Source organism: Alligator mississippiensis, chromosome 4, assembly GCF_030867095.1.
Source record: "Alligator mississippiensis isolate rAllMis1 chromosome 4, rAllMis1, whole genome shotgun sequence".
Lineage (NCBI taxonomy): Eukaryota > Metazoa > Chordata > Crocodylia > Alligatoridae > Alligator > Alligator mississippiensis.
In genome coordinates, this window is record NC_081827.1 from 24,169,229 (window position 1) to 24,194,194 (window position 24,966).

The following is a 24,966-nucleotide window of genomic DNA, read 5'->3' on the forward strand; positions in this document are numbered from 1 at the left end:
CACTATCCTTCACCTCTACCCTCCCAGTCCTCCACCTAGGGAGATGCCAGTTTTACTCATGGGTTTTGGAAGAGGCCCACAATCAAGCCCTGCACTTAGTTCACAAAATACTTCTTCCCACTCTGAGAGCAGTAAGCAGAACTTTGCCTGCTGGACTCAATTACAGAGGATCAGACCCAATTCCAGGAAATATGTTTGATCACAAACACTAACCCTACTCTGTGCACAGGTCATCTTTCCACTGGCTTGCATCTTTTGAAGTGTATTATTTAGCTGGCTTATTCATTTATCCAGGGATTTATTTTCAGCTCTCAGTGCATTTTCTCCCTCGTGTGGTTTGTTGCCAACAACAATTAAATTCTTTCCACAAAACAATTCAATGAGTATTCCCTGAATGAAGCTTTACAGCCTTACAAATTACACAGGAGACTCAGCTGTGCTTATAAGCAAGCACCATTATTGAATTTTTAGATGGAATGAGCAATGTTAGGAGGAAGATTTTCATAATCTGTTTAAAAATATATGTTCACATATTTGCCAGGGAAATATAATGTCAGGGAACCCAACTGTGCTGAACTAAAGATAACCATTTTTTTCAAAGGAAAAGAACAAGGTTCAGTCAGTATGATTACACTGATCATTTTTTCAAACTTCATGGAAATGTCTAGGTTTCCCCTAATTGGAAAGTGAATTTCCTAAATTGCATTTCCCAAGTTATCCTGTTTGTGTTTGTTCAGGTTTTTTCACATGACTAAGGTTGCAGGACAAGATTCTGCCAAACATATCTTGGAACAGATTAGATCTTGCTCTTCTTGTCCATTTTTAAACCATCTTGGAGTGGAAAATTTCCTTACTTGGCAGCTCTGTATCCATGTTGGCAATTGCTAAAGAATTTGAGAGACCCATCAGTGGTAATAGCCTCAGGTGTATCCATCCAACAGTACTCTATGGAATTTCAAACTGGCTTGGACCCAATTGAGGGCTTATTAAGATCCAGCATGGATTTTTCTGTAACAGTCTTGATGATTGTGACCAAAGGTATAAACAACCGAGTTATGGCAAGCTAAAGGAGGTGAGGATTTAACATGGGGCAACTGACACAGAGTAATTCCTCATGTGCCCACTCTCAGCCTGTAGTAAGTAGAAGCTAAATTGTGGGAGCTTGACCTGAGTGAAACAAGGCTAAGTTACTGTGGCTTACTTTACTTACTGCAGGGTGATAGCACACACAATGACAGTGGCTGCAGAACAACTGGTGCACAACTTGGCCCCTTTTAACTTGCTGTAATTTGTTCATTTTGTCCAGGCCTTTCAACTGTGAAGAGACCAGATTTTCTGGGTAATCTTTTTAAAGGGAAGAAATAACTGGGCAGGCTTTTGTTCCTTCTTCTCTCCAAAGACTATTCCAGACTATCACTGCTCTGATAGTTTGAAAACTTCTAATTTCCAGTCTTTTTTTTTTTTTGTGGCTAGCTTATATCCATATGTTCTTGTGTCATGAACACAAGGTAAAGAGAGAAGTGGAGGAGGTATGATTGGAAACAAGATCTGTTCATCTAGTGCGAGCTGATCTTTCTGCCTATAGACTTCCATTTATAATGTTATTTGAAAGGTTAATCGAACGGCTAAAAGCAGCTGAGAAAAGTGGGATAGAGGAGTTGCAATTGGGGCTGCTGCATTTAATTGCTGAAAGTCTAGGATGAGTTGTTTTGTTTTTCAATATTCCTCCATACTAGCCTTTATCTTCCCCTGCTTAAGTCAAGCACTGACTTCAGCAGAAGCAAAATTATGTCATTATGAAACTTTTTAGTATCATTCCCTTTTTAATTTACATTGGAATGGCTATTGCAAAAATTCAGTAAATACTTGTTTTGCTTTAAAAGCAAGCAGATATAATTGTATAAACATAGGAGCAAATGTACTGTATAAGAAGGTAATGGAATTTATGAAAATGACTTAAGTATTCCTATTAATAGTATTCATACCCAGTAGTAACAGGCTCATTTAAAAGGAGCAGTGTATAACAGATACAGTAAAGTATAATATAAGGTATTAATTATTGATTGATTAATTAATGATTACTGGAGTTATAGTGGGAGCAAGTCCTGAACCCATGGCTTCCTTGCTCTTTCCTTCCTGGGGGAGTATACTTCTCCCTAGGGTGTAGAATCAGGCTTCCTGTTGCTTGTTGTCCTTCTGACCCAACAAATCTTGCGCTCTTGTCTGCTGAGTGGACCAGCTTCAATGGAATGACAAAGTCACTCTCGGCTTAGCTCAGCCCATTAGCTTGGTGGCATTTCCATGGGAAGTGAGAGATATGGATTCAGACCACCTTAGCTAGGTCGTGTTGAACCCAATTCTGTCGCTTCCTGGGCCAGTCCTATAACCAACTGAGAAAAGTTGGCACCTCTTCCTCTTCCATTAGGCATACTCTGAGTAGAGGCAGGGATAATTGGCAAACAACCTTAGGCTAGATTCAGATGCCAACACAACTGTCTTATTCAAAATGGCAATATGATGAGCATGTGTAGTAGGTGTTTTCCAGCAACTAAGTCTGTTCTCCTAAGTGCTAGAATTCATAGATCTGCACTGAAATGCCTAGGACTTCTCATGTGCATAAACGTGTAGGTGGGATTTGGATGAATCACACTTCTGAGGAAAGGCACGTACATTCAGAAAAAAAAACTATTTGTAGATATAAATCTCTTCTGGAATCTGGGCTCCATCTTCTTAAAAGTGCCTGGGCACCCATCTCCCTTTTTAGACACCTAATATGTAATCATTTAGGTACCACAAAACTGCTGCTTTCCTGTCACCCAATCCTACAGGCCTCAACTTCCTCAGGCACAGAATTAAGTGCCCACTGGTTGGTATTTACAAAGCTGATGCCACCCCACAACAAACAAGCTGCTGGCAACCCTAAATTAAGCTGAAGCCCCATATGCCCCATGGACAGATTTTCAGACTAGGTGGATATGCTCAGAGCTTGGTCCTGTAGTCATACTTGCAGAATATCTGGTACCAGCTACCTCCATATCTGGAGGCCCAGAAGCAAGCCACCAATATGTTGAAGGGCATCAGAACAGAGCAAGAGGTACAAGATGTCAGCCAATTCAGCTGTTTACCTAACTCCGAGGGAGGGTTCACAGCTAAGGATCCTAAGAAAAGAGAAGCCCATCAGTCAGGTGCACCAGCTCAACTCTTTAGGCTCTGCAGGACCCTCTCCTTCCCCTGCTTTGCTCCTTGGTACTTTACTTTTAGCTGGCTTAGGTTGCCCCAGGTCTATCTTGCCAGCTTCTGAACATCCATTCCTTAGGTACCTAACTTTTCACTTGCATTTTCTGAGGAGCCTGGACACTGGGCTTGGCCACCCAGGGGTCAGACACTGCAACTCAGAGTTTGGCAACAACTAAGCACTTTTAAGAATCTGGGCAATGGGAGCTTACACCTTACGAGGTTCAGCTGCTTCAGTCATTTTAGCACTTTTGAAAAGTTTTGACCCGATTAACTTCCAGAAACTCAGTGACAGTTATTGATTTGGGTGATGGTTACAAAAAACAAGTAAAAAATTATTAATTGAGAAATATGAACTGTAACACTATTGCAAAATAGAGACATTAGCAGGTGAAACTTCAGAATGATACGCTATGTTAATTTATGTAACAGCATTCCTGGCACTCTCTTTCCCAGCTCTTGTACATACCTTGGGACAGCCAGCTAAGTTGAGGGACGTAAGGTTGTGGCAGTACAATGCCAGAGCTTTAGCAGTTTCATTTGTCAGTTGAGGGCAGTAAGAGACGTTGAAGTATTGTAGATCTGTCACACCTTGGCAGAACTTCTGAAAGTTACAAACATGCAAATCAGTCCCATGTCACATACGTACTCTACCTTATTCAAAGCTGACAGGTTTACAAATGACTTTCAGATCTGTTTTCAGCACTTGCACTGGGACAAGGTCTGTTCTTTTTTGTCATGTTAAACATGGACTAAAATACAAACTATCAGTGAAAGTATTCAGTTGTATTCAAAAGCACCTAATAGCAAAGGAGATGTGCAAGGTGGCTATTTTTCATGTCTGATGCTCATAGAGCACAAAGTGTGTTCCTTGAATCTCAAGTAGGATCTTTCACTCCACTTTCCTGTATGTACCGATGCAGGAAAAATGCTGAATTTTTGCCTTTTTAAAAGGAGCATATCCAAACATCAAAGGTGCCACTTAGACTTGGTCCACAATAACACTGAGCGCTCTATTGTGTCTACAAATACCCATTCAGTATATATCAACAGGTATTTGGCAAGGCAACTATGTCAGGGCAAATTCCCAGGTTACTTGGAGCATTTTTGGTGTTAGATTCCAGGACTGCAACTCCGGAATTCAAGGTTACAGCTCCCCTAGCTCCCATTCCTGTGACTGATTTGCTGTGGGGTCTTGCATAAATTGAGTAAATGCATATTTTCCATACGGTCCTCTGATGACGGGTGCTTTAGCAGTGTAAGGTCTGATTTCCAGAACTGCTGACCACTTGTAGAGCCCACCATCAGTTTCAGCATCTGAAATTCAGGTACTGCTGCTTAAGGTTAGAAAACCCAAAATTGAAACAGTGAAAGTTACTACATTTTTGAAAACATAGATCCTAACCCCCCTTATGACCTAGTTTCCATTCTTGTAAAATGGAGATGGAGAAAACTCAATGCATCTTTTAATGTTTGCAAAGTGCTTTGGAGACTCCCTGATGGGAAGCTGTATGAAAGCACAAAGCATTATTATCATTTGGACACACTCCAGTTTGCATACAGGTCTTGCAAGAAATGGGTCTTCTGTAGGCACCCTGTTCCTCCTCTGAAAATGTAATTTGAATATATGTGAGACAAACCTAAGCAGCTTAATGTGGTCATGGATCTTACACTTCACATTAATCTCTCTGCCTCTGCAATATATGAACTAGAATATCTCAGGCTATTCACATGCACTGGAATACCTGGGAACCTACACATTAAAGGATGTATTGAAAATAGTGTTTCACAGCAGCCACACACATACAAAACTTGCTTCTCATGAAAACAAAGTAAGTTCTTCCTTTGTCATCCTGTAACATTTATTTCTTTGCAATGAAGCTGGTAACAATGGACAAACCATTTAAGAAACACAAAAGATACTGTTCCTTCCTTCCCACTCTGATCACCCTCCCATTGTCTGGAATCTCTCTCAGGATCTCCTTTTCTCTCAAAAGACAGATGTCCCATCACAACTGTCCACACAAGTGGCCAAATGGACATTTTCAGTATCTTCTTCTGTCTCCAATCCTTCTCCTGTTTTTTAGAAGAACTCATTGTGGAAACAGTATCTCTTGGCCAGGATCAAAATGCTATTGATTCATATGTAAAGAATATAAAATAATATTCTATATATAATGATATCATAACTCTAATGTCCAATTCACTATCTCAGGACCTTTCCTGGCTAAAACAGTGTTGATCCCACTGAGAATCTCCCCTTTTCAATGATTTCTAACCCAGAAAGCTGGTTAGATATCCAATCTTAAACTTGTCACTAGTCCAACCCTCCAGAACTGCTAACATGGCCAGAGGCCAGTGTAATTTAGTTTTTGTTGGATTGGAAAGTCCACCTCTGTGGGGGGGGAAAAAGGAAACATCTATGTGGCAGATTGAAGTAAAAATGCTGGCTTCTTGAAGCCGCTCAAAGGTTTCTGACTGAGAAGATGAGTGGGAAAAGGTGCACAACAAATGCCATTAATCACATAGATAATACTTAACATGTGGCAAAGGTGACTGCTAGGGTGGATATGGCGGGGGGCACATCCCTCCCCCGCCCAAGATTGGCCCCCGATTCAGGACTGGGCAGTTTTTTTGCTGCGCAGGCTGGCAGTGTGTGTTGGGGGGAAGGGCACACTAAGCCATGGCACACAAGTGTAGGAGTAGAGATGAGGCTTTTGGACCTCTCCCTTGCCCGCCAACAAATTGTGCCGCTCCCCCAGACTCAGAAGGCACCAACCACCCCTGACATGGTATCACACATACATATAAGCTGTTATCCCAAAAAAAATAATTGTTACCAGTAGTTATTAGACTATTGTCTCTGAAATGCAGCAGTATTCCCTTAATTTAGAATAGCAATGCTAGTGGTGGTATTTGCTGGGAAATATGATCTTTCTGAAAACCACTGTATATACATGCGAACTGCTGACCAGAGCTGCAATTTGCTTGTTTATGTCATCATAGTTATGGTAAGTCATTTTTTCAGCAAGTCAGGTCATGGATACTTTAATTTAACAACAGATAGGAGTTGAAGATGCGGGAGTATTGGCCACTCTAATTCTCCAACTTTAATTCCAGCTTTTCAGGGTGTTAACTGTAGTGCAGAAAACTTTCAAACCCCTAGTGGCTAAATTTCTTTCTCCTCATGTAAGAGAAACCCAATTATCTTCAGACTTAGTTCTCCATATGTCATGACTTAATCACGGCATTCCTAGCTAGGATATGTAGCACAGGGCTGCAGCCAAGATTGTTATGCATGTGTGATACCTTATATCATTTATATTGGATCTGTCAAGCTGCTATAGTCTTTCAATATACAGATTTTAAATATCCAAAAAGGCCAGAAACTGAACCTACTTCTAACTTTAAAAAGTCTCTATGTAGGTTACTTGTGAATACCAGCAATAGCTCAAATACAACACTTTACAAGTTGCAGCATAACTCCTGAGAAAACACATTGCAAAACATTTTCATAATCTACCAATAGTGCTGAGCTCCTTACTGCCAAGAATGGTTTTCAGTAATGAAAGTAATTCCTGGAAGCCTTAAAAACTGGAATATAACATGTAAAACAGATGCAGAATGTCTATCCTGTGACACTGTATTCTTTTTGTAAGTTATAGTTTGTTTTAATGGGCTGCCACCCATCCAAAGTCAAAAAACGGGTAATGCAATTATGCCAGCATGCAATTGATAAACATCTACATCGCGGTGGCCAACTTGTGCCGCAAGTGGCATAGGCAGCCTCTGTGTGTAGCACTTGGGAGATCTTGGAGGGGGCAGCAGCACAGTGGCAGATAGAACAGGCGATCAGGCAGGATGTACAGAATAGGAAGCAAAAAGAGCAGAGGAAGGGGATGGGAATGGCACAGAGAGGGTGTGGGGCTTATTTGTGGCACACCTGCCAAAACAGGTTGGCCTACAATAATCTACATGATCAGTGTAGGGACTGAGAAGTATTTGGATGGTGAGTGGAAAAGAACACTTGGGTTGGATAAGAAGCTAGAGTAGAGGGATGAAGGAAAATTAGGACTGCCCGGACACAGAGAGTGGGATTAGACACTGCTTTGTGGGGTGGGGAGGAGGAAGTGATTGGAGGGCAACAACCTGTTCAATGCGCAAGATGGACCTGTGCTGGGTAGGGAAGGATGGGGGAGGTCAGGATTATGTAGCAATGGAGGCTGTTGTCTATTAAGCCCCTGTTTTATTTGTGCTAGAAGTTAGAGTGGGTGCATTGCACAAGGTGAAGTTTTCCAGGAAAAAAAGAACAGACTTATGCTTAAGGCAGACTTATGCTTAAGGCAGTTGAACGTCTTGATACCCATCTTACTGGGTCATCTGACCCCAGCGGTCTTTCCTGCCCAAGTGCAGGGCAGCTGGACCCAGTGATCTGTAAGGTCCCTTCCAGGCCAATAAACTATGAAACGATGAACACTGTGCTTGCAGTGCTGCCTTCTGTACCTGCCTATCCCTCTGAGTTCCAGTCAAGACATTTCTACTTTTCACAGGGGCTCAGCTTTCTGGCTGCCTGGCTTGTAGTAGTGTAATTAGAAGTAGGCAAGAAAGGCACCAGACCAAAGCACCAGAACAGGAAGGGAGCCTGTCTTACAGCCACAGAAACTTGAACCTGTACCACTGCAAGACTGCGGGAAGCCTGTGCCTCCTACCCTCCCAGCCACCCAATGCTCAGCCCAGTAGCACCCCTCTGGTTCTGTCAGGGTGCCAAAACGGCTAGCTACATCTCTGCTGCCTCGACACTCTGAGATTTGTAGCTGAGCACTCCTGGTTGCAACTGAAGTCAGCGGGACTCCCTATAGTCTTAATCTTTTTGTATCTCTGTTCCTCATCTGGAGAATAGGAATTATACACCTCACTTTACTGGGGGGCGTTGTGGGATTAAAATAAACGTTTGTGGAACGCTCAAATACCACCTAGTGAGTAGCGCCAGAGAACGGCCAGTGAGTTGGTTAATAATGCTGTCTTTGGGAGAAACTTTATGAATAGAAAATAAAGCCCAGAACTACATATCAAACAAAAAAAGGGAAAAAACTACTAGAATCCTCCATCCTGTGCAATGACTGAGGTAAGAATCTAATGGAAAAAATAATATGTGGCCAAATAATTAAAGACTTCATCATAATTCATATACACAGGGCACTCAATTAAATTTTCATGGGCATCCTGAATTCTGGCAGTCCCTAATCTTTCAGTGCTTGACTTGGCAAAGTTAATGTTCCTTTAACAGAAGGCTTTTTGCTGTGTGTAATTATATATTTGGTTTAGCCAGAGGATCAGTGGGGCAGTTGTTTGAGAGGTAATATAGGATAACTGAATACAACTGTTTCATAAAATCCTAGGTCTAGAGCAGTGATTCTCAACTGAGTGTTGCAGCACCCAGCCCTACTCCAGCATCCCACAGACAAGCAGTACCCCAGCTGCTCCCTGTCAGCCCACTTCCTCCCAGCCCCTGGGCCAGTGCTTCAAGTGGCGCACTGTGCCCTGGACAGCTCAGAGAGCATGTGGCCATGGAGCTGCACTTTTCAGCCTGGATCCTTTCTCTACTCCTCTCATACACCCAGAGCTTGTAGAAGGAGCCATGGCGGTGGCACTTGGTCCAGTTGTTAGCATGCAAGTCCCTGGAGGAGCAGCCACTTCTATGGGAGCTGTACTCACCCCTCAGGTACAGGAAAAGAGCCAGGAGAGGTCAAATGACAGAAAGAACAGGACACAGTATGGTCCTGCCCCACTGCCCTCACCTGGCACCAGCCTTGGTACCTCCAGCAGCCACTGTCACCCCCATCCACCTCCTGCAGGGACAGCTGCCTCCTTCAGAGGTCTAAGGACACATCCCCAAGTTTCCCAGTCTGCTCCACCAAGCAGCCCTGTCAGTGCAGAGCACTATGCACCACTCCTTGCCATGCTGTCAGGATCCCTTGCCCACTGTTGTCTTCCCAGACTTCTCATGAATCCTTTCAAGGGTGCCATGGGGTAGAAGAAGCACAGTAAGAAATGCATTCCTTTTTTTAAAGATGTGTCACTAAATTCAGAGAATTTACAGAGGAAAGGTTGAGAACCACTGGCCTAGAGCTAGCCATGAGCCACAACACAAAAAGGTACTGCATAATCTCCACTGAAGACAAACAACATCACGTGATCCCTCTGCAAAAAACCAGATGCCTGTACATTGACTTTCTATAAATTAGATACCCGTAGCCTGACATATTTTAAAAGTTACTTGGTACTTTCCACAAAACATACAAAAAAAAGTCCAGTCAGAACTGCATCAGTTCTAATGTCAGTGGCTTGTCTGTAGACAGTCATATGTACGCTGGGTAATAAAACTCAATCCAGATGCAGCCCTTGTAGTCCAGTAGAAACTGACTCATTCCTATAATATATGGCTTTTGAGTGATGGATTTTGGAGCTTTATGCTGGAAAAAAGATGATAGTGCCAAGACTGGGATTACATGATGGCATTGCCAACACCTGCAGCCTTAGGACCCACCACTACTTGTGAATAGGATATTTCACCATGTCTGTCATGAATGGCTTCGAGTGTTTATCAGCTGCAAAATACAGCAGGCCACTGTTTTAGTTGGAATAGGCTGTAAATCCTAACTCATTTCTTACTGTGAAATTCCTGATTAATGTTGATTTGTTATGTTACCATGATATGCAAAGCAGGAAAAGTATTTTGATGCAACTTTTCTAAGCAAACTAAAACCTTAAAATGGAACCATATATTTTCATTTTTTTTACTGGAAAATAAAAATCTTAATGAAAAAATGTATATGGAAATATTCACTGAAATTAAATAGTATTTTTCAACCAGTTCTATTGGGTGTATTCTTTCATGACTGGCACCACCTATCTGACCTTTTCTGACATGCTATGACACTTTTATTCCTTCTGAAATGCTTTTATTCAATGAATAACATATTATAGTGTTTTCATAGCCATATCAATAAACAAACATATGGTTAAATGCAATTAATTAAATCTGAAGTATTTAGTGCACATTCAAGCAACTCTACAATAGTGTTGTTTTTGCCCTTTATTATCTTCTTCTATTTCTCTTTTTTAACTTTAGACCAGGGGTGCTCATCCCCTGGCCTGTGTAACCACTATATCCAGCCTGGAGGGTTCCCCACTGGTCCAAAAACATTAATTGCTGCTCCCCTGCTGCCAATTTTCTGGACCCGTGGGGAGCCCTGCAGGTTGGCTAATGTGGCCTTATGCACTACATCAGCCATGTTGGGCTGAGTGAAGTGGTGCAGGGCCCAATCTGGTAGTGTGGGGTCCAGCAGAGGCAGTACAGGGCCCAATTTAGGTGGCACAGGGCCCAATCCAGCCTGAGAACCAGCTCCAAGCTACTCATCTGGCCTGGGAGACCAAAAGATTGAATGCTACTGGTTTAAGACTTTGTTCAGCATGTGCTTGACCTTAAATATGGCAATTCAGCTGTTATTCAGTAAAGCAGTTAGCCTGTGCTTGAAGTCAGTGGAATGTATGCCTGCACTTAAATACTTTATGAAATGAGTGTCGTAGGGCATGTCCATGTCATCATGCCAGTACAGGGCTTGGGTAGTGTTGTGTGGAGACTTGTTGCACCCACTCTGTGCACACCATCTCCTGAGCTGGAACTTAAGTGTGGTGCTGGCCAGGTCTCTCAGAAGAAAGTATTGGGTTACTCTCCAAACTGCACTTAAATGGACTTTCCTACTTCACTTCTGGGAAGTTGAACAGGCAGTGTCTACGGCACATCTGAATAGAGCACTAACTATTGCCATATGGGAACAGTGCAGATGGCCCTTTAGGGCGCCTATACACGAGTGCAGAGGCTGCTCTGATGTGCTGGAATTCCTGCATGTCGGAACAGACTCAATTAATTGCTCCTGATGGAGCATGGCAACTGCCACGTTCCAGCAGCCTCCTGTATCTCGTATCAGCGTCTCTGCGCTTAAAAATGGTGGTGGGGGTGCTTGAATTAAAGCTCGTTTGATGAGTTTTAGTTCGAGTGCCCCTGCTGCCATTTTTAAACGTGGGGATATTGATGCAGGAGATGCAGCAGTGCTTTAATTAGCATGGCTCTCACCCCCACCCCTCCCCGGAGCACATGTAAAAGTGCCCTTAGAGCCTACAAGGAGGGATCATATAAAACTGTTTGTCTTGTATCAAATGTGGTATATGTTGCATGTGCAGAACATTAGCTTGTGTGGATTCATAGATAAATGTATAAAGGTGTGCACAACTTCTGTTTGTACAAACCTACAGCTATTCTACATCCACAACTTGCTCAAAAGTGCCAACACACTCTAAAATGTATTGGCCTCGGCTGCTGTTTCCCAAAGCACCATGAATATCTGTAAAGATTACAGTGATAAAGGAAATTTTTTTATTACCAGAATAAATTGATTAGTGCTACTAAATCAGAATTTAAGTATGCATGTAACCTTTCAGAGCATAGTGTAAATGACAAATATTCAAATGGGAAATATCATCCCTGTTAGAAACTGTAAATAGATGCTGTATGACTCAAATTAATGAAGAGCTTTAAACAATTAATCAAGATGTGTTGTACCTGTGAAATGAAACTGAAATGATATACTAGTCTCGTTGTTTTCATCTAGATGTTGTGAGGTAAAAAAAAAAAAAAAAAGATCTATTTTAATTACCACTTTCATAGATCCTGGCTTTCAATAAATGTAAATAGTTAATAACTTCAAACTCTTGGCAGCTTCAAAACAAAGTTTGTCTCTATATCATTTACTTACTTTTCCATTCTACTTACATTATGAAACTACAACTGCTTGTAGAGTGGTTGCTAGCCATAAGCAACTGTTACACAAAGATGCAAGGGTAAACTTCTATTACATATAAAAACATTGTTAGCCTAACCTTTCATACCACAAGAGAAAATATCTCTTGATCATGATTTCATCTGAATGTTGTACATAATCTAATACTTAAACATCAAAATGACACAACAAAACCGTTATTTCAAAATAGAAATATTACTAAAATAAAGTTTTGTATGATGAAACTTGCTTAAGCTGGCCAGCTGACTGAGTAGGAAGATGTTTATTATATATTGGGTAATAAATTAATCAGCTAAATGCACAGTTAAAAGCATATGCACTACAGCCAGTTGCCAGATATTAATTAGCTTCATCATAACCTTTGAATAAGGTTTGCATTTTAAGTTTTAACATTTAAAAAAAAAATGTTTATTCAAACTACTGCAGAGCTCATGACATTTTTCTTTCTACAACAGCTAAGAAATCTGTTCCCATTCAAAATGATATACACTTATTCTTTGTTCCATTATGAAATATTAATGACAGTTTATATCTCTTATTAAAAAAGATTACCATTGAAAAAAAGTATTGAATCAAAGTTTGGGCCAGTAAAGCAGAATGATGTGCAATGAAGTTATAATAAGGACCTGCAGGAGATCATGAATAACCAAGTATAATATATGCAAACAATTTCCTTAGAGTAAAATCAGAAAAGAGAGACCAGTGAAGTGTCTCTTTGTAGGCCATTCCTGTTTAACCCCAGAGCTGACCAAGGAGAAGACTGAGATGTAATACTTGAGACAGAAGCAAAGCGCTCTTCACATGAATTATAAGCAATGAGAGAAATATGCCCTGGACAGAAATAAGCGGGGACAAATTGTGAAAGCAGCCAAGGAATGTTTGGGTGAGTGGAATCAGGGACCGGCAGTTGTCAGATTCCTTTGCATGGCACTGTGCAAGTCAGCAGAAAGCAAGCATCCCCCAAGAGCCTAAGGACTAAATCAGATATAGTGAAAAAGCTTTGTGAGTAGTAAGAAAGGATCAGGGTGGACTGTTGCAGTGTAGCTGAGTAAGCCAGGACTTTTCCCTTGTGTCTGCTGTCTTGTGCTTCCTTAGAAAATAAGCTTTCATTAAAAAATGTATTCCTAAGCTTTATGTGATTTCAAACCTTCTAAACGATATTCAGACAGTGAACTAAATGTTGCCTATACAGCACTATCTGTCTGAGTCTGCAGACAACCTCAAACAATAAGAGAAACGTAAAGTGATTTCATTCGTATCAAGCCTATTTGTCTCTGATGATTTAACCATGCTATTAACCTGGTTTTATTTTAGATTTATAATTAGGCAAAGTTAGGGTTGTGAACACATGGACAAGGAAATGATAAAATGAAGGAAACAGAAAAGGATAAGGTGAGAGAAGTGACCAAATCAGAAGGATGGACATAGAGTAACTGCAAGATATAAGCCAAAGCAGAGCTGTGCAGGTCTTTGAAAGTGAAGCAGAATCATGGATAATGCACCAGAAAAGAAAGGTATTTGGCTGCTAAATTTTAGATTGACTGGAAAAGAAAAATATGAGAAGGAAGGCTGGAAAAGAGACTAAAGTAGTTGACATTTTGGAAGTGGAGGATATTAAAGACAACACAAAGGAATCTTAAGAGTTATTAATGGCCTAGAAAACAATGATAATACTGACACTCAGATTGAGTGATGGAAGGAAATAAGATGGGTTAAAGGAAAATAAGTAGCTCAACTTTTGACACGGTTAATTTGAACAAACAGAGGTACTTCCAAGAGGACATCCCTATAAAAGTCTTGATTTACCTGAATCCCGATATCAGTGATCTTCTTACATTCTGATACAGAAAGTTCCTTCATTCTTCCACTGTTGCCAAGGGCTCCCAAGCCCTAAAAATATTCCATATAAATTTCAGCTTAAATTCATACACACATTTCTATAATACTGTAGTCTTTAAAGCTATGACAGTGATGATGATAACACACTTGGACTAGATGAATACGCTTAGACTAGAATTAAAAGCAATTCAGCATATGCTTCCACCTAGGCAGCATCCCACCTAACCCTTGTGCACCTGGCCAAGGAAGTCAATTCAAATTGAACTTGTTAGGAATTTAGGATCACCATAGGGTCAATGGAGATACTAACACAAGTCAGGTCTGCGATTCATATTTACATGCCAGGTCGCTCTTTATAGACATTGGGGAGAGACTGCATCTCCCAAGGGAGATCCACAGAGCTCACTGAGCGGGTAGCTCATAACAGGCAAGCAGGAAATGAGAGGGGTGCCAAGAATGGCATCCTTGAATCTCAAACACACAAGAGACCCCCAAACATACTGGAGCTACATGAAGCAGTGCCCTCTGTCTGAAGAAGTTCCATTCAGGGGTCCTATGTAAACGCACGTTTGCTCTATTTACTGAAATTCTGCTCAGGCCGTGTGTAGATGAAACGAGGGGCATGTGTGCATGACACTTTAAAGCAGGTTAAATGCTTTTGTTTCACTTGTAATGGTGTTGGTGTTTGCACGCGTCGGCAGCATATTGCACAGTGATTCCAGCCGCTGTAGCAAATTCGGCAGCATAATGTGCCTTAAATGACTTAGGGCGCAGCAAACCAAAACTCCTCTGAGGAGTTTTAGTTTGCTGCCCTACAGCCATGGAGCAAAGCACCAGGCTCCGTACAGCTCAGGGGCTCTGCAGGAAGCCCGTGCAGGCAGCCTGGCAGCAGCCTGGGAAGGCAGGCTCCGCCCAAAAAAAAAAAAAAAAAAGGTGGTGAGCCTGCTTTTTCACTTTTTTTTTCCCCTGGAGCCTGCCTCCCTGCCTGAGCTGTGCAGGGGCCCAGTGCTTCCCTCTGCAGCTGCAGTACCCCCTGGGACTGCCTGAGCTGGGTGCCTGTAGGCGGGTGCTGCCTGGGGAGGGCCGCTGCTGCCGCAGAGGGAAGCACCAGCCCTCCTCACCCCCCCAACCCAGAGACCGCTTCACCTGCTGGCAGCTTGCCCTCCCCTCCCCACCACCAGAGGCGCAGGTAAATGCATGGGTGTGTGCACAACATGGGGGTTTACTTGGCCCTAAATTGAAGCAGTGTTTTTAAAAACCCACCACTTCAATTTAGGACCCCTTTTTTGTCTACATACACCCTCAGGCTCCAACCAGCAGCTAAGAGCTGGAATTCACATCACCTCCCACACCTGTCCCTTCCTCCAAACAAATCCTCCTTCCCTCACCTTGCCCTCAGCATATTGCCTCTCCAGCAAAAGAATGAAGCAATGTGACATAGATCAGTCTCTGTATGCTGTGGTCACCATAGACACAAAGATAATAGGCAAAGGACACTGAGCAGCCGGGGGGGGGGGAGACGCTCTACCCATCACTGTGTCTGCTAGTTACACAGACCACAGGTCACTCCTGCAAGATACTCATTCAGAAACAGAGGGCTCTGGGGTCAGAACTTCCTTGCAGAGACTTATGTAGTTTGCATATGGCAACTGTGCCATTTTGGGGTGGGCATATGCTGCTTGGAGAGAGGTGGAGGTCAGAGGACGATTACCAAGTAGCCTGCCATTAGAAAACTTGACATAGCAGAACTGGCTGCAAAGACCAGACTGGGAGCAGAAGTAGGCACATGAACGACTGGTGCCTCCCAAGACTGCGGGGGGCACCATTTGTAGGCAGCAGTGGGGACCGCCTGCAAACGCTGGCATTGCCAGTGGTGGGGGGGAGTGAGTGGGGACAATGGTCACGGCAGTGGCAAGGGTGGTGGGGGGACAGGTGGCAAGCAGCAACCGTCTGCAGAAGCTGGCAGCAGCTTCAGTGGTGGCCAGTCTCAGGGGAGGCATGTGCTCTCCCCCTCCCCCCCCCCCACTGTGCCCTCCTTAAGCATCGCCTATGAATAGGCACAATGGCACAACCCTGTGTTGTGACAACATCTGTAATTTCTCTGTGTGCATTGCACACACTATAATGTTCACTGTTGGCTAATTACCTTAACTTCTGGGCTTCTTTATATCCACTAAGCCAACGAACCTCCATGAACAGTACCACATGATGGAATTCACAGAATATTAGGGTTGGAAGGGACCTCAGGAGGTCATTTAGTCCAACCCCCTGCTCAAAGCAAGACCATCTCCAACTAGATTATCCCAGCTAAGGATTCTCATATAATTTTCCACAGCAGTGGCTCCCAACCTTTTTTGTACCAGGACCCATTCATAAGCACCGATGGCCAGTCCCAACCCAGTAAATAGTTTAAGTAGAAAATGGCCCCCTGGCCCTGCTGGTGCCTCTCACTCCTAACTTGCTGCCCCCCAGCCCTTCAGTGTGTGGGGAAGGGGGGGCCCCAAGCAGCCCCTAGCAGGCTGGAACTGCCAGCCTGCAAGGAAAAACCCATGTTTTTTCTCCTTTGAAGGAGAATCCATTTTTAAAGTTTGTTCACAACCCTTTCATATATTCTTGTGACCCAGTTTTGGATCATGACCTGCAGATTGAGAAACGCTGCTCCACAGGATAAATCTCCCTAAGGATGTGAGCACCATGCATGCTCCTTAATCACTGAGATTTGTTCTCCTTGGTCAGAAGTTGTTGAAGCACAAAAGCTTTGTTGCAAACTGGGCATGGACCTTGTTCTCTGACCTCCCTTTTCCCTTTTTACCCATGATTTCCCTCCCCAATCCCTAGTCCTGTGCCACCCCACCCACACACACTCCAAAAAGCCTCTTCAAGGGCTATCTAGTTCCCTCCCCACTCTAACCCCTGTGTCCTAAGCCTGACCCTCCAGCTCTGTAAAGTCCCCTCTTAAATCCTGGTCCACTAATCTACTCCCAATTGCTATGCAGCTAATCTATCCATCCTACAGTTTCTAATCTTCCTAAGACACCCCTCTACCTGCAGTCGCCTCTTTCTCTGTGTCTTACACATAGTACACTTGACATTTGCCTTACACTAGGCAGATGCTCCATGTGCCTTTTATGGTGGTTGTTTGCATCCCTTGCTATCTGTTGGCAGCTTGGGTGAACTGCAGAGGCTGCTGAGAAGCATTAGGTATGCTTTCTTGCCAAATGGCTGGGGCCTGTCTAGACACTTGGGTAGAGTTTGGGTGCCTCCATGCTCAAACTTTGAATAATCAGGAAACTGGGGCAGGAGTGAGACTTGAAAGTGCCTTCACTACAGGTCAGTTCTGAGTGGGCACACAAGGCTGAGTCTAACTGCTTACGGACATGTGCACTCCAAAATGGAGGTGCATAATATGTTTAGGCATCTAACAAGTTTTGGAGCTGTTGGCACATATAACTCTTTGCTACTTAGGCAACTAATGTACCCACATACCCTTTATGCATCTGCTGTACTAATCTGAATCCTGGCCTTATTGCAAATGATATCTCCCATCTGAGGACTGCAACTCCATGTGAAGTCATTAAATAATTTACTTAAATAAGACCCTATGAGGTATTACCTAAATTTTACAAAAGAAAATGCTATATAGAGGATTTAGCTAAATTAGTTGCCCGAAGTCACACAGAAAATTTATAACAGAATGAAAACATAGCCCAAGTCTCTCTCCTTTGGTCTCTCTTCTCCTCAAGAAAGTGATTGCTTTACATAGCCATCCTCAGACATGCATAAAGTAAATATTACATTGCTGGTATTCTTGTCTTCAACATGGCTCAAACTAATTTTCATTATACATCAACTTTTTACATTAAAATTTCCAAGTGTTCATTATGGAGCTTTCTTCATGTGATCTATATTTCTTATCTCTACCACCCACATTTGGAAAGTAAAAAATATGTACTTTTTGTACAGATCTCTTCACTCCAGCCAAATTATATAAAAACTGCTGTGAGGTCTTTGTAGAAATAATTTGTTTAACACAAGTAAACAATGAACGTATTCATATGAGAGAGAAAAGAAAGTGGAAGAAGCAGAGCCATATGAAATATATTCTCTGCCAGCAAGCAATCAGCATTTCCATCCAGTAGAATGTTCTACAGATTTCCTTCAAAAATCCATATTCAAATTAAAAAAGCAGTTTACAAACAAACCTGCATTTAAGTTATTGTTTTAATTAGGCCAAAAATTAAGAGCCAAACAGCTGCTGTTAGGCACAAGCTCATGCTGGAAGTGATACTGAGTCACACTATCCCAGCAGGAGCGGGAGATTATGCTAGTTGGAAACAGCCTGTGTTAAAGATAGTGATGAGACTGCAACTTTGGCAATTCCTTTGGTTATGAGCACAAGAGGCCTGGAAGATTCCTTGTGCTTTCTATTGTTTTTATTGTGGATAACTGGACCAGCCACAGCCTGGCTCTAACTTTCAAGCCCTCAAAAGAATTAGATTTTTGTTTGTTTTTTTAATTTACACTGCTGCCAATACCAGCATCTACACATCACTAAAACCTAACCAAACTACAAAGTAAGCCTCCTGAAAACAAATTGGTCATCTTCTTCTATAGGAATGCTGTGTTAACAGTTTGGTTGGCAAAGTATCCATTGCCTTTCACAACAGTCATGCTGAACAAATGGGAAACATGAGACAGAAATAACTGTGTAAATATGCTCTGGACGCCAGACGTAGACAGTATAATGATAATGTTAGGAGAAAGAGGATAACATGTATATGTCAGTTCTGGAAATATAGGCAGCCGAATATAAATAACAATAAAAAAGATATCAAATCCTAAATCCCAATTTCTTCTCGAAAATATAAAATGGAATTTTCTCCAGTGGATATGGAGAAAATTCTTATATTGGCATCTCTACAAGAAACATAAGATAAATATACTTATATTGGCATCTCTTACAAGAAATGTTCAAGAGATTCAGGGCTTCCCATTTTTGTTTAGTTCAGACAAGTAGATAAACATATGTAGGTCCCAAGTGAGATCTGTGCTTAGAATTAAGGCATGGTTTAAGTGTTCAATTGAAAAATCAAGGGTTTAAGCACATGCAAATAGCCATCTTGAGCTTTGAAAAAACAAAACTACATTGATTGTTTCACATAAAAGATATAATAAAAGTGACATTTGCCTTCACCTCCAACCTACTGCTAAAGAGTAGAAGCAATAGTTCCTATTTTCCTGCATCTCCATTCAAAAAGAGGTGTAGGTCTACACTGTATTGGCCTAGGGAACTCTGTGCACAAGTTCTGCTAATACCTTGCCATAGCGTGACCATCCATCCTTAATTGGGTGGGACAGTCCCAAAATGTAAAGATCAAGTCCCAGTCTCTTGCAGGGCTCTATCCTGGCTTCAGCCCTAATGCCATAGAGTGCCTCCCAGGCACGGTCTTCATGTGGCTTCTGACCTCCCCAGTAGGCAAACTCAAACTTCTGGTCAGAAACACAAGCCAACTACTTTACACTGAAATGTTTAAAGCCCACTCAGAGTCCCTATCCCACAACCACCCCTGCTCCCTCCTTCTAGCTCTCTAGGGTACCTTGGGTGCCTGTGAGCCTATTTCCAACAGCCTCATACCCCTGCAGGTCCTCTCTTTGCAGAGGTCAGGGCCAGCCTGCCCTGTAACAGATCCAGGAGTTTCTGCTTAGCTCATTACCCAGCCTATTCTGATCTGCTGTGGTCTGCCCAACTCACCTTCACCTACCCTTTAGCTACCTGCCCGCTTAGAGTACTACCCAATGGATTATTGCAGGGGCACCTTACCCCAGACAGCTGCCAGCAGCTTTGTAACTCCTCTTTATCTACCTGCAGGCTGCTTGCTTCTCTGCAGCTGGCCCTTGGTTAGCTACTTGCACCAGGCTGCAAACCTTGCCTGCTGCACTTTTCTTTTGCAAATAACATGGTTCCTTGACCCCTGTTACAGCAGGGTGGGACTTACAAACAACTGTTTGGCCCAGCTGTTTGTCAGTCCAAGCCCCTGCAGCACAACAGTCTTCAACAGCTGGCAAAACTTAGAAGTGGTGCCAAAATCAATAGAAACTTCTAAAAATCAGGCTACTAATTACAATTAAATTTAAAATTTCAGCTTGATATTTTGCCTTTAAGAAATCTGAAGAAAGTTATATTTTGTCTTCAATTATTAGGCAAGTTTTATACTATAAATTACATTGCTTAACCTTACTGATAACAGCACTATTAGAGAATCACTATTAATAATATTAATCTGTGTAGAAATGGTCTCTGTTTTGCTATCTGTATAATATTCCAGAAAATAAGCTTATTCGCGTATCTTGAATTTGAATAGTCATTATTATTTCTCTCATAAATTATCTAAACGTGGGTTTAACATGGGCCAGGTGATTTCAGTGGTGCATCAGCTGCAGCGGGCTTTGCCTGCACCTACACTGGGACCAGCCAGCTGGGAGCTGTGCCCACATGACAGCTGCTTCTTCCAGCCCACAGTGTGGGTGCAGCCCAGGTATCCGCAAGCTGTGTCTGTGATACAGCTGCCTCTCCCTGCCCCCAGATTCCAGCTGTGCCCACGCCACAGCTTTGGGTAGCGTGAGAAAGAAGAGGGAAGTAGGGAGAAGTGGTGACAGTACAGACACAGTTTGCAAATACCTGGTTCTGGCCCAACTCCCCACCAGCTGGAAGCTGTCTTCACACTGCAGCCATTGAGTGGGGGGACTGGGAGCAGCATCAGTGGCACAAGTGCATCTCACAGCTGCCTGGCCCCATCATGGGTGTGGGGAAGTGCCCCTGCCACTAACATGACACTGACGCCACCCAGTCTGCACTGGACTGGAGCTAGGTTATTCTGATTTAGGGTATGCCAGCACTACACCACACATAAACAAGTTTTAGCTCTCACAGGTCACTTTGAACAATGTAGCTGTGGTAGCCCAAAACTTATGTCAGGCTGCAAAGCCCATCTGAGAAACTGAATAAACACTGTTAACAGTACCTGAACTTGCTGGTTTTCTCTTCTTCTTCAGCAATCTCTTGCAGTTGAGGACAATTGGCTTCCATGATTGTCTTATCTTCATGTCCAAAGATGGCTGATGAGGCCTATCTGGGATTGACAAACTCTACTGCAGCTTGGACACGTTTCCATGTGGGGTGGGTGGTGCTGGATTCTTGATTTGGTTCACAAAATGCTGTTTCTGCTGCTCCTGCTTTTCCATCTCCTGTTGTACTTGTGAAGTTTCAAAGTACTGAGATCCCTGCAACAGACTCTTCCTCCATTTAGGGTGGTCCTGGGTGATAGTCTCACATTAGTTGACATTCATGTTGCATTTTTTTAAGTTGGCCTTCAGGATGTCCCTAAAGCACTCTCTCTGACCTCCTCCTGAGCGTAGGCCTTGGCTGAGCTGGGAGAATGGATCTTGCTTTGGGAGTCTGGAGTCAGACATCTGAATGACATGGCTGGCCCAACAAAGTTGATCTCAGATTGTCATTCCCTCAATACTCATAGTGTTTGCTTGCAGGAGGATGCTAACATGGTTGCATCTCTCTTCCCACTACATTTGACAGATCTTCCACAGACAGCGTCGATGGTATTTCTCCAACAACTTTAAATGTCTCCTGTACGTTGCCCATCTCTCAGCTCCATACAGCAAGGTGGGGATCAAGACTGCCTGATAAACCATGAGCTTGGTTTCATAACTGATGTTGTGATCTTTGAACACGTATTTCTTCAGGTATCCAAAGGCTGCACTTGCATGTTAGAGGCAATGTTGGATTTCTTCGTCAGTCAGCCTTCTGTGACAGACGACTTCCAAGGTACAGGAAATACTCAATGTTCTCCAGAGTTTCACCATGAATCTGGATTACTGGAGGTGGGGACTGTTCATCAGGAGCTTGTTAGTGGAGACTTTAGTCTTCTGAATATTAAGTATCAGTCCCATTTTCTTGTATGCCTTGGTAAAGATGTTGATGATTGCCTGAAGGTCTGTTTCTGAAGGAATGCACACTACAGCAACATCAGCATACTGGAGCTCAATGATTGTGGTAGGCGTGGTCTTGGTTTTGGCTTGGAGTTGGCGGAAACTAAACACCTTACCATCCATTCAGGAGTTTACATCCACTCTGGCTGGAAGCTTGTTGGTGGTCAAATGTTACACTGCCGCAAAGAATACTGAGAAGAGTGTTGGAGCAATGACACAGCCTTGCTTAACTCCTATTTTAACCTCAAAGAGATCTGTGGTAGATCCATTACTGAGAACTGCCACTTGCATACCATTATGGAGCAGGTAGAGAGTGGTAACAAATTTTGGTGGGCATCCATATCTCAGAAGTATCCACCACAACACTTCTTGGCTGGCAGTTGAAAGCTTTCATGAGGTCAAAGAAGGCCATGTAAAGAGGCTTATGTTGTTCCTGACATTTCTCCTGCAGCTTGCGAGCTGTGAAGATCATGTCAGTTGTGCCTCTTGCTGTCCTGAACCCATACTGAGATCCTGGGGGGAGCTTTTCAGCAAGTGGAAGGAGATGGTTCAGAAGGGTTCTTGCAATGATCTTTCCTGTGGTGGACAGCAAGGTGATCCTTTTGTACTTCCCACAGTTGGACTTGTCTCCTTTATTGAAGCTTGTCACAATCATGGCATCCCTGAGGTCATCTGGCATTTCCTCATCATTCCAGATCCTTAAAATGAGGGTATGGAGCTGTGATTTGAGCTCCTCTCCTCCCCGTTTGAAGATTTCAGAGGGGATTCCATCCACTCCAGATGCCCTGTTGTTCTCCATCTGCGTGATGGCTTTTCTCAACTTGTCAAGGGTTGAAGGGATTCCAAGATCATCTCTAACTGGGTGTTGTGGGATGGAGTTGAGAACACTCTTGTCAACAACAGAGTCTTGATTTGAAAAGGTCTTCAAAATGCTCCTTCCAACGGGCATTGATGGCTCTGCTTTCCTTGATCAGTCTCCTCCATCCTTAGGTCTCAAGGGAGTTGGTACCTGCGTGCTTGGACCATAGATGGCTTTGGTGGCACTGAAGAAGTTGCACATATCATGGATGTCAGCCAGATGTTGAATTTCCTTAGCTTTGTCTTCCCACCATTTGTTCTTCATATCACGCATCTGCCTTTGGACCTCTGCCTTGACTTGTTGGAGATTTATTTTCTTTTGCTTGGAGTTATTTTGCCAAGCACAAAAGGCCTTGCACTTCTTGTAGATCAACTCCTGGATCTCCTGGTCATTCTCATCAAACCAGTCTTGATATTTCCTTGTAGAGAATCCAAGTGTCTCTTCACAGGTGCTGACAGTGGCCTTGAGGGCACCCTATATATTGGTGACATTCTTCCATTGATGCTGATTGTAATTCACTGGTTTTTCATTGAGACATTGGTGGAAGAGGGCTCATTTGATTGAGTCCTTGAGTCCTTCAACATTGATCTTCCATCGTCATTTCTTCTGCTATAGCCATTGTTTGGGAGCCAGTTTGAGTGAGATAACCAAGCAAATGAGTCAGTGATCAGTCCAGCAATCATCAGCTCCTAGCATAGCTTGGATGATATGGACACTTTTGTGATCCCAGGCATGGACGATGATACAGCCAATCAGGTGCCAATACTTAGATCATGGGTGTACCTGTTTTTTTCTGGTGGAACATGGTGTTGGTGATGGTGAATCCTTGTTCCATGCATTTGGTCAAGAAAAGAATGCTACTGAAGTTGACCTTCCCTACTCCTACCTTGCCTATGGTTCTATTCCGGAAGTTAAGAGTCCCTTCCAACTCTGGCACTGAAATCACTGAGAAGAATAAAGCTAATGTGCAGCAGCTTCTCCACAATAAATGTCCTTTCTGATGTTCCTCCCTCTGGAATGTCAGAAAGGACTTGGTCAAGGTTGGCATAGAATTCCTCCTTGGTTTCATCAGCAGCGCCAAGAGTCAGGATATACGTACTGATGACAATGGCATATTGGCTCCCCTCCAGTTTAAGATAGACAGTCATGAGGCACTCATTAATTCCAATAGGGAACTCACTGAGTTGGTTTATGAGTTAATTCTTAATGGCAAAACCAACTCCATTAAGTCAGCATTCTCCTTCCTCTTTACCCTTCCAGAAGAAGGTGGTAGGGGTGGTCTTGGTTTTGGCTTGGAGTTGGCTGAAACTAAACAGTTTACCATCTATTCAGGAGTTTACATCTGCTCTGGCTGGAAGCTTGCTGGTGGTCAGATGTAACATTGCCACAAAGAATACTGAGAAGAGTGTTGGAGCAATGACACAGCCTTGCTTAACTCCTGTTTTAACCTCAAAGGTTAATGGCTTCATGTTCTCCACCTCCATGTTCTTTGAACTGCCCATCTCCCACTTGCCAGGTCTTGCTCAGTGCAGCTTTATTGATGCTGTGATGCCTGAGTTCTCAGGCCACGATTGCAGTATGCTGCTCTGGGTGTTCACTATTAGGGTTGTCCATGAGGATCCTGATGTTCCAGATCCCAAAAATAATGGTGCATCTTCACTGGTATTTTCAGTAAAGGTGATCCCACTGGACGCAGTTATCCAGTCAGGAAGAAATACAGAATACTGTATTAGACAGGCACCTTTTCTAGCCCCCTCCCCATGTTAGGTGAGCAGAGTAAATCCTGGAGAGGGCTACACAGTCAAACTCCTGTCTCATCCAAGTGCTAGATGACCTTCTTGTAACTGCTGCCTTCATGCCGGTTCATGACTAGGAGCTTCCAGACCTCACAATCCTGCTCCCATCGCCATTAACTGATCGCCAGAGGGTTTGAGGAATGTGCTGGCATGGAAGACGCCTGTGTGTGACTTCTTTTATTGTGGAGAAGCTGCTACACAACAACTTCCACACAGCTCTAGACAGAACAGGACTTTGATCCAATGGCAAAGAGACCAAGACAACTGGGGGTCTCATTCTGCTGCATCATTCATCCGCCTTCGCAGCTGTTGAGAGTCTAACATCTTCTTCCACCTGGTCTGCCATTGAGGACTTGTAGATCCATGGCTGGAG

At 43.1% G+C, this 24,966-nt stretch overlaps 1 protein-coding gene across 1 annotated transcript in view; it reads right to left on the bottom strand.

Moving 5' to 3' along the window:
- The window catches only part of FBXL13 (F-box and leucine rich repeat protein 13), a 189,412-nt gene that overhangs the window by 10,800 nt on the left and 153,646 nt on the right, over positions 1 to 24,966 (bottom strand). The window contains exons 18-19 of the mRNA XM_006266591.4: positions 13,902 to 13,985; positions 3,704 to 3,838 (exon numbers count right to left, since the gene is read on the bottom strand). Of these exons, the coding sequence (XP_006266653.2) occupies positions 3,704 to 3,838; positions 13,902 to 13,985 (219 nt within the window). The remainder of the gene's footprint in view (positions 1 to 3,703; positions 3,839 to 13,901; positions 13,986 to 24,966) is intronic.